This window comes from Miscanthus floridulus, chromosome 17 (assembly GCF_019320115.1).
Source record: "Miscanthus floridulus cultivar M001 chromosome 17, ASM1932011v1, whole genome shotgun sequence".
In the NCBI taxonomy this organism is placed as follows: Eukaryota; Viridiplantae; Streptophyta; class Magnoliopsida; order Poales; family Poaceae; genus Miscanthus; species Miscanthus floridulus.
The window spans coordinates 55392616-55403431 of NC_089596.1; the positions used below are offsets into that span (position 1 = coordinate 55392616).

The 10816-nt window shown below is 41.1% G+C and overlaps 1 protein-coding gene across 1 annotated transcript; it reads right to left on the reverse strand.

Annotated features, from left to right (window-relative positions):
• Window positions 1–5625: 5625 nt before the first annotated feature.
• Window positions 5626–6915, reverse strand: LOC136518909 (transcription factor bHLH61-like). The gene is made up of 3 exons (XM_066512598.1): window positions 6751–6915; window positions 5910–6200; window positions 5626–5825 (listed from the first exon to the last, which is right to left on the reverse strand). The coding sequence occupies exons 1-3, from the start codon at window positions 6826–6828 to the stop codon at window positions 5745–5747; spliced, it is 450 nt and encodes a 149-aa protein (XP_066368695.1). The 5' UTR covers window positions 6829–6915; the 3' UTR covers window positions 5626–5744.
• Between the last annotated feature and the right edge of the window lie 3901 nt (window positions 6916–10816).

The following is a 10816-nucleotide window of genomic DNA, read 5'->3' on the forward strand; positions in this document are numbered from 1 at the left end:
AAGGTGGTCAGCCGACCACCCCCTATCCCATCTCCTTATGCTTTGTTTCTCCTCAATTCAAATCTTGTTCCCCATGCTTGAAAAGTGGGACAAATGTGTAAGACCATGGTCAGCCGACCACATTATTACACCTTTTTCGTTTCCTTTACTTTTCTCTTGTCTCCTACTTTATCAAAGCATGTCCCCCAAAGTTCAAAAGTGGAAGAGGGTGTCATAGGGGGTCGGCTGACCCCCTCTTCCCTCCAAAATTCAAATATTTGGTGAAAAGCATATTTTTAAGTTTTTATTTGGAAAGGGAAAAGGTTTGTCAAAAATTCAAATATGAAAAATTCAAAATGAAAATGCAAAAAAATAAATGCATTTGGAAAGTAAATATGAGATAAATACCGATTACCTTTTGGTGAGGGTTCATGATTTTAAGTCCCTAGAGTAGGACTTCTCCATCGGGTTCATTGTGCGGGTGCATTGGTCGGTCCCGGAGATGGAGACATGGATGGTTGCACCACCTTCTTTGGCCAAACCCTAGCAGGTTTCAGGTTGGATTGTGGTTCGGCGGGTTCGTTCTTCTTTTCCTGTGGATTTTGATTCTTCTTCCGCTTGGTGGATTGTGGCTTTCTCTTGGGTCTAGTTTTCTTATTATGTTTTGTGGTTCGGCGGGTTCATCCTTCTCTTTCTGTGCATTTTGATTCTTCTTCCGCTTGGTGGATTGTGGCTTTCTCTTGGGTCTAGTTTTCTTATTATGTTTGTTACTATAATCCTTAAAGGCAAAAAATGCACACTCCTGCCTTCAATGTGGAATTTAATTTGTCCAGACCCCACGTAGATGCAATCATTCATGGTGTTGGGGAATGGTCTTCTAAGGATGAGAGGTGTCTTCATCGGCCCCATGTACAACACCACAAAATCTACAGGGACATGGTAGAGTTTCACCAAGATGTCCTTGGCTAGTACCTTGGGGAATTAGATGGTTTGATATCTGCTGATGAATAAAAGTGGCATGCATTGGACCTCATAATAAATTTTCATACATTACCTTGGACGAGATGTTGACGCTTGATCCGAGGTCACAGAAGGCGTTGTGGAACACTTGTGGTCCAATGGAGCACTTGATCATCGGGCGGCCAGGATCACCCTTCTTGATCACAAATGGTGGGTCAAGGCGTGGGCTATAGCTTGAACGAAGTGGAGGCTTACCAAACCTCGTGGTGACCAATTTTACAGATTCAATAGTGTTAGGCATATTATATGTATATGTATATGTATATGTATATGTATATGTATATGTATATGTATATGTATATGTATATGTATATGTATATGTATATGTATATGTATATGTATATGTATATGTATATGGCTTTGTGTTGGGCTCCATAGCCGACCAGCCCACCTAGACTTCTAGTCTAGCACATATGTAGATTGGATTCCCCTCAGAAAACATATGTAGATTAGATTGTACCACATTGCCTACTAACATAGGATGTTAGTCCTATACATTGTATATAATCAGCCCATCGGGCACAATGCAATATAATGTACTATTATTTGCAATCTCTGTTACTTACATGGTATCAGACGCCTAGGCTTGCCACGCCTTCTATTCCTAGCACCGCTTCTCTATGTTAGACATATTATGTGTATTTGTATATGGGTTTGTATTGGGCTCTATAGCCGACCAGCCCACCTAGACTTCTAGTCTAGCACATGTAGATTGGATTGTACCGCATTGCCTATTAACATACGATGTTAGTCCTATACACATTATACTATATATAATTAGCCCATGGTGCTCAATGCAATATAATCTACTATTCTTTCCAATATATGTTACTTACAAATAGGTTCTTTGGGTTTACCAGGGATCTTACCTTGTTCGAAGGATGGGAGAACAGTCGCCAATTGAGCAATTGAGTTTCTAACATTTTATTAAAGCTCAATTGACTTTTGATTGTAGAAGCAAAACTGTCCATTTTAGCATTTAAATTAAATTTTCTAAGACTTGTCATTAGCAAATAACTTCTTGTTAATATTTTCATTAATTTTTGTTTCGCCTAGAACAAGATCTTTTAATGAAGGCTGATATTATTAAAATTATTGATATTGTAATTATTATTAAAACCATTACCTCCATTATTACCTTGATAGAAGGTGCATGAATTCCATCCATTTTGTTGTTGTTAGGGTCGATACCCATTGTTGTTGTTGTTGACAAAATTCACATCTTTTCTTGTTTCGAGACAATTGTTGTCTGAATGATCATTTCCTCCACATACCTCGCACCATGGATTGGCTTCGATTGCTTGTATGGTGGGGTAGTGTTGGATCACAACTCGACCTCTCTTGAATGTATATCTTTCATCAATCTTTCTCATCAAGGCGTCCATCTTAGCGAGAGCATGTCCACATCATTAACGTTATGCATCCCTCTCTTCTTGGGTTGGAGTCTTTCCTCACTCCACCCTTGGTTGGAAACTATCCTGTTTATGAGCTTCCCAGCTTCCCTCACTTGGAGTGAGAAGAAAGCTCCTCCGGTAGTAACATCAAGGTGACTATGGGCTAACAGGGTCAGCCCATGGTAGAAACCTTGAATTAGGAGTCATTCCTCGATTCCATGATGTGGGCAGGCTCGAATGTACTCCTAGGGGTGTTCCCATGCTTTGGGAGTTGACTCATTTGCTTGTTGTTGGAAGCTCGAAATCTTTCCACGAAAGGCGTTGGTCTTGCCCAACGGTAGGGATGAAAACAAATCGGATACGGACGGATATCACCGATATTACATTTGTTTTTATATTTCTGTCCGGATTCGGATTCGAATACGGATAGTGTCAACTATGTCGGATAGGATACGATTGGATATCGACATCATAAATATGTGATTTGAGTATTCGGATACGGAAACGGTATCGGATGTTGATATCCGGACTCGGATACGGACATATCTCAACCCCTCTAAATGGATTCGGTTTCGAATACGGTCGGAAAATATCCGTACCGTTTTCATCCCTACCCAACGGGAAGAACTTCTTGAGAAATACATTGGCGCAACTATCCTAGCTGGCGATAGCTTCACGGTTGCCATAGAACCATTGCTTCGCCGTCCCGTGCAATAAAAATGGGAAAAGGCGAAGATGGATGATGTCTGACGTAACTCTGATGGTGAAGGTGCCACACACCTCAATGAAGTGTTGAAGGCGTGTGTTTGCATCCTCATAGGTCTTTCCCTAGAATGGGTTGGCTTGCACCATGTTGATTAGCGGGCTTTTGCTCGAATTGGGCATCCCCCAAGTTGACTTGAGGTTCCATGGCCACGTTAGCAGCCAACGGAGCCAAAAAGTCAGAGATCATCTTCTGAGCCATAGCCTCCTTTGGTGTTGGTGCGGAGCCACCTTACTTAAATGGATCCGATTCCATGATGAACTTTTGAGGGGGTACTAGACGGCGTCTAGAACTCCTCATAAGCTTTTCCGGATTTTCAACAAAGTTGCTCGGTAGTTGGAAACTGGTCATACAATGCCTTGCTTCACAATAAAGAGAAACGAAGGCAAGGGTAAGCCACACAACTAATTGATAGCTAATTTGATGGTAAACCTAAAATTCAAATTTATTAAAATTCCTTGGCTTCTGCTTTCCCTGGCAACGGCGCTAGAAATGTTTGTTGGTATTTCTTATGCTCAAGTAGGGAATTCCGCAAGCACAGAGAATATACCGTTGTAGCATTTCACCCGAGAGTATTCAAGAGTATCGTTATTTATTTTATCCCAAGAAAAAAACGATAGCTAGGAATGACATAAACAAGAGATCCCAAAGTCCAGCATTTGCTGCCCTGTATTGGTGGTTGTTGACTGCCTGACTCTGTGCCCTTGGATCTGCTACAAAGCAAACGAAGGGAGGTGACAGCAGGGGCAGACATGGATTGCAATGGCAGCCAAGAGGATACTGCTTATGCCTTGTTTTGTTCTCTTTACTTATGTTGTCCATGAAGTGTCAGCCAAACCAATACTGCGAAGTCACTGTTTGATATATTTTTGTTTAGCTCTGTTTTTCTAGTTTCTCTTATCATATCTGTACTGTAACTGATAAAAATGTGAGAACCAAAGTTGTCTAATTCTGATAGTTCGAAGGCCAAAAATAGACTAGTCGCAAAAAAAGGCCAAAAATAGACTAACTTCTTCCTAGAAATAATAACAAAACATCACAACATCTCTTTCTCTTAGATTCAGTTGGACAAATGCTGAAACGAAAACCTTTAAAAATCATACAACCAAGATTGTTCGAAGAAAGATGGTCCACAACATTCATCAGTACAGAAAAATTAGTACGAAAAACACTGTATTGGCTAAAGTAACTACCCGTACTAGATCCCATGTTACATACTCCCGGACTTAACATGTGACTGGTTGTATGAATCTTTGCAGCCTATCTCTCAGCCAACCCATATAATCAATATTAATATATGGCCCACTTGTCTCTCTCATAAAGTTTCTTGGTTCTTGTATGTAAGCGGCTCTAAACTTACAACCTGCTTCTCCTCTAATCTCTCCTCCACATCTTGCAGCCTATTTACTATATTTGCTCTAAAGAACTAGATCATGTAGAAGATGTGCTTACTTTCTGTACTAATTAATGTCAACCATACAATGTACTTCCTTTGTCCTAAAATAAATGCACATCTCGCTTCCCAAGGAGTCAATTTTTAAAGTTTCACCAAATTTATATTAAAATATATTAATATCTATAATATATAATAAGTATTATTAGATTGTGCATGGAGTATATTTTGATAATAAACTTATTAAAGATATAAATATTGGTATTATTTTCTATATTGCTAGTTAAACTTATAAGAGTTTGACTCCCCGAAAAAATAACATGTACGTTTATTTTGGGATGGAGGAAATGACATTTTCCCATACATATAGTGAGGAGTTAATAAAACAAATATTCTGTATCTTCTTTGGTGCTCTTAGTCTCAATTATGTACCATGTCGATGTGCCTATGGAGTTGTAACTGTAATAATATACCATGTCATTCTGTAAGTGCCTTGGAGATTCAAAATTTTTTCGTTGTTTATTTAGTACGTGTACATCCTCAGCATTGGAGCGATTGGACGTAATAGATAGGATGTGATTATATATTGGTCTGATTAGCCTCTACTAAAAGTCTTGGTTTGGAAAATGACAATGTTTTCTATGTTCACTGCCGAGTCTTAGAATCCTGCGCCATGGAGTTTTTCGCATCCATTGGATGGTCCTTTATATTCTGTTTACAATAATTTGCAGTACTGCTGTAAGAGTTTAAAGTGGATGTATTTGTTTAACTTTGGACTGATGCCTTTTCTTTGAAGAGGACTGAAGCCGGAATTTTCCATTATCTAAAAAGAAGCTACCAGTATACCCACCTGTATATACGTGTTTTTACCAACACGCATGGGCATGGAACACCCGGGCTGAGAAGAAGGGTGATGGGAGCTAGTTATGCCATCTCCGTCATGCTATGAGAGTAATGCTTTTAATGTAAAATTTAGATATGCAAGCTGAATTAAGATATATAGGCATTGCCAAAAGATGACCACAGATGTTCCTAACTAATAGCATAACACACGCAAGACTGACTTCTTGCAGGAAGAGAAATTATGCTTTGCTCTCTTCAAAAAGTACGATGGGAATCAATATGTATAGCTTAGAGTCTTGACATAAGTTTTGCGCTCCATCAGTATCAACTCGATCGAATTGGACTAGGTTGATTAGTTTGTAGGACAATTCTTGATTGCTTGAACTACTGCTTGCTCCACTGCATGTGCGTCAATTAGGCCCTCATCTTCTTCCTGGAATGTCAATAATAAACAAATGTAAATCGTATTTGAACAGCAATAAGAGCCAACGCATTTGCTTAATTTATTCGTTCGCACCTCTCCTACAGCTTCTAGACGAAATGAACCAGCACATGTAGCCCTAGCCTCAAGCACTGTGAGTCCAATCTCGTCAAATGCCTCAAGAATGGAAGCAAGTAGTCCTGGTGGGCAGCTCTTGTCCATGAACACACTGATGAGGAAACCCTTGTCCAGGACTCCAACACTCACCAATGGTTGGCAAACATTGGCGTATTGTGCAGATGCAGTCTCTTGGTTTAGCTTTGCAATTTTCTGCTGTAGATCTTTGATGTACGACGATGCGTCTGCTATTATTGACATTTTATCCCCCTGCATGACACATGTGTTCTATAACTTCAGTTTCTTGGTCAGTATTGAACTGATCTGAAAGATAAATGGTTAATAAATAGTAAAAAAGTTATCACTAGCAACTCTGTACAAACTACTTTGTTGTTTTCACATATCTCTTCGGAGATCAATTGTTTGGGCTGTTTATTGGTTCAGACATAATGGATGTTTGGACCTGAGGTTTACTATATATGGTGGATATTCTCCAAGATGTTACCATTTCGATTGACTTAAATCTACATATGCAAGAAATGAATGACTGAAAATAATCAATTGATGAAGTGATGTGAATGATCATTGCCTCATTTGTGAAAGAAAACAACAACTGACAGAAAAAAATACTTAACCGAAATAGGAATTAGCTTGAGATTCTTTCACTTACATAGCTAGAGGACGATGAGTAGTCTTTCAGAAAAAAAACGAGAATATATGTTCACGTATATAACAAGAGGTCTGTGCATGAGTAATCATCAAGAAGAATGAACAACATATGAAAGAGAATTAACTGATCTAATAAGAAGATGTGAATTACCGCATGAGAATGAGTAACGCTGCGGAGAATCTGCAGCTTCTCATGCAAAACTCCTCGCTTCTGCTCCCTGGAAACCATCACCCTCTGCCTCTCCAGTTTCCCTCTCTATCTCTGATCTGATCGATGTTGCCCTCTCTCTGCTTTCTCCCTGTTGAACGGGTCTCCTACGGCGAGCCGAGCAGAGCTATATATAGGCATTTCTCCGCACAAGACGCCCCCCCCCCCACCCCCCCACCCCCGGGAGGAGAGACGCGTTATACATGCATGGAAGTCTTTTACAATCGTCAAAGGCAAATGAATGACTGCACTTAATGTATAACCATTTTTCGGATACAGTTTAATTTTGACCAAATATATTGTAACAAAAAATAATGTTTTTACCATGAGCAACACGGTTCATGATTATCTGGAACTACAGTCTGTCTCTAGACTATACTAATTCAAAATTCTAACGGTTTAATTGCATAAATGTCATCCGTTGGTCGTATATATATATCTGCCATATAAGTGGAGTGTACGCAATTAATCAAGGAAAAAAATAAGCACATATCGAGGAAATAAATAAATGAGAGCATGATTAGACGAGGAAAGTTAAGCGTCGCCAATGTACACCACATCAGGCCAACTCTCAGTCTGGGAGAGCAAGGCACTCAGTATTCCGTAACCAAATATGGGGTTCACAAAGACACACACACACACACACATACGAAAAGTACAAAGGAATGTACTTTTTGATCACATGACCCCTGACCGAATCAGGATGGTTGCAAAACATCAAATTCCCTCCCCTCATTGTTTCCCCCTAAACAAATGGCTCCTACATTCTCTACCCATTACTATACGACAATTCTTGGCACATCAGTGTATATGCCATGACCAAAGCATATGACAAGAGGGGTTGGGAGCCACCACATCACCTGCAATGATCACTGCACAGCTCCAACTTTCCAGCACTTTGAAGATTGTATCTCCCTTTTTTAAGAAAGATTATCTCTTCGGCCTTTTCTATATGAAAGGAAAGATTAATTATTACCATTCCCATTGGCACATCAAGATTTACTGATTCTACTGACGATTATAAAATGAAGTTTAAGGTTTTTTTTATAATAACTGAAGTTTAAGGTTGAGTACAGTATACTCTTATTATAAAAAAAGGCTGAGTGCATTTCGTCGTAAAAAAGATTATATATGCAACCCTAACTTTGTAAACACACACTGCCTCAGATGATGTTTTAGCTTATAGAGGAACGCCGGAAGAGGTTACATTTAGGTATTGTGTTACAATCAGCTATATATTATGGCATCTCATCACATATATATACATAATGAAATACAAGAAGAAAACAAAGGTTGCAGCATCACGTACGTCTGCTAGCTCTGCCACGAACAGGAACAAAAAGACTCCACATACGTTTTCCAGCTGGACAGAGCCACGCACGCATGGCCGGGATGCGTACACGGGGGAGAGCATATATCAGCAGGCATATATATACCAGCGAGGGTTCACAAGCGTACGCGCGCCGGGAATAAGGCTCGCGGTAGACGGCAAGGCGAGTGGCCGCCTCGTGAGCGCGCAGCTTTGGCGCCATCCCTCCCATGCTCACATACTACAGGGCTCCCGTGATCAGCCCTGGCCGGCCTCCCCCCCGCCAGGGCAGCCACGGCCACACCCTGCAGCAGCCCACGCTCAGCCGCCCGTGTTGCTAGGTGGCTCCATCATCAGCTCGCATCTGCATCTGCATGCGAGCATACGCTCGCGCGCGCATATGCACGCATGATGTCTCGAACCCGCGGCCGGCCGGCTAGCCTCGATCACGGTTCGATCGCGCCTAGTGGCCAGAAGCAGAGCCCGTGCCTCTGGCCTCTGGCCTCGCTCTCTGGGGCAAGCCACAGCCCGGCGAATGGGTGTCCGTCACGTAGGCTAGCTGCATGCGGGCGCTCCAAGCCATGCCCCGTGTGGCAAGTGAGCTACCTGCTGCACGGGCGAGCTAGCTGCCGCGTGCATGCATGCCGTATTGCCGTGCCAGGCCGGGAACGCTGTGTGTATATGTACCGACCTGTTCACGTGCGTGTGTGTATATATGGTCGGCTCGCTACCTCCCACTGCGCCAGGCTTCGTCGTCCGTCGCTCCCGCAGGAACTGAACACTCGCACAGCGCGCGTGATACTTGCGGCTGCTTCTGCTGCTGCATCGATCTGAGCTCTGCTGGTCACGCTAGCTCGTGTACTACTATAATAAGCATTTGTATGGCGGCTGACGATGGTCGGTAGAGGTGGCTTGGCCAGCCGCCCCTATCATACTGTCAAAGGAGAATCTAGAGGGTTTTATCGGGGTCCACCGACCCCGACAAAATTTGTAAAATTCTTTGTAAATTACTGTTCAAACTTACGAAAACTTATATCACATAATGAAGTTGACCCCGATGACCCCAACGATGTTTTCGGCTAGATTCGCCACTGCATACCGTCTCTACAAATCATACATTTGTAGGGACGGTTTCCAGACCGTTCCTACAAATCGATTTGTAGAGACGGCTGGTGTTATCAGCCACCCCTAGAGGTGGTCGTAGTACCAGCCGCCCCTATAATACCTGTTTGTAGGGGTGGTTCGGTCTAGAATCGCCCCTACAGTATATTTTTCGTAAAAAAAAAAATCAAATTTACAATTCAAATTCGACAAGAACACACATATATATATATAATTTAAATCTGACCACAAGCACAACAGCATTATATAAACTACCATTACAAGTCCAATTCACAAGAATATATACAATCCATCATTAAATAGATATAATTCATAAGTCTAATTCGTTGCACAAGTCCAAACCGTCCCAAAAGGTAAGACCAATGTCAAATTCCATACACATTGTTATCAAGGACCTACAGCTAGCCTTTTAGTCTCACAAATGTGTTGGTACTGAGGATTTCCACCTAAGTCAGAATCTCGGTCATGGTAGGTGCCTTCGACGTGTACAATCTGGTCCAATATGAAGTTGCAAAGGTCACCGACGAGCTCTAATAGTTGGTCATCCTTGTATGGGTCTCTTTTCATTTCTTTCTCTTCTTTCCACTACAAGAGAATAAGTTTTGGTTTAGTATTTCATATCATGTGCGAAGTTTTTATACTATGGGTGAAGATGTTCAAACTTACCCTTAAGGGGTATCTCCTGTAGGCACCGGTGTTACTCATCATAGAACATACATAGTATCCACAATGTACACTCCAAGTCTTCTGCTTGGGGCACTATGTGTTTTGCATATGAAAATATTAAGTAATGCTTTTAACAGCCATGTAATGGAGTACTAAAGTAAGTTACACTTACTGCATATAGTATTTTTATAGCCAGCATTTCCTTCCTTACTGAATCATGCCTTCCGTGATGTTGATTGACATAGAACCTAAATGTCCTGTTCGAATTATTTTATCAAATACAACTTGTTAGTATCCAAAAGTGAACGTTACAAGTATGTATACAAACATATAAGCTAATGAGTATTGTCGATATGTATACGTCTTGAGAATCGATATGAAGTCTTTGTATATCATCGGTCCCTATCTATTGAATCAAAGACCCATGCCATGCTCCTCCTGACATCGACGCCTATACAAATCCAGTGGTTGCTGCATGAATTTAATCATAGAACTAGATAAGCTCTTTTGCATCGAATAAAATATATCAAACAAAACTTTAAGTATAGAGTTGAACTTACTCGAAGTTGTATGGTAGCCATATAATAGAGTACTGTTGGAGATTTTTAATAGTCAGGGCAATGTATGTCGAAACCTTAAGGGACTCTTGCTTTAGTTTCTTCGCACGGATGTCCTCTTTCTCCCGAAGGGTCTTTCCAGCAGCTAGTTCTTTATCATCCAGTTTTCACTGTCTAGGGCAATTAAAATTTATTTGTGCTATAGCTTGAGGGTCTATATACCCGGCTTTCACACTTGGCATTTGTTTTACAATGTGCACGTATTCTACAAATCACGGTGTGGGTTAGTTACAACAAAATTCAAAGATTATATTCATATCATATCGGGGGGACAAGGACTTATAGGCACTACGTG

Coding starts and splice junctions, on each gene's coding strand:
- LOC136518909 (XM_066512598.1), bottom strand. CDS start 6,828: ATGGTTTCCAGGGAGCAGAAGCGAGGAGTTTTGCATGAGAAGCTGCAG. Junction 6,201..6,750: donor GCGTTACTCATTCTCATGCG/GTAATTCACATC, acceptor TGTGTCATGCAG/GGGGATAAAATGTCAATAAT. Junction 5,826..5,909: donor GTCTAGAAGCTGTAGGAGAG/GTGCGAACGAAT, acceptor TTGACATTCCAG/GAAGAAGATGAGGGCCTAAT.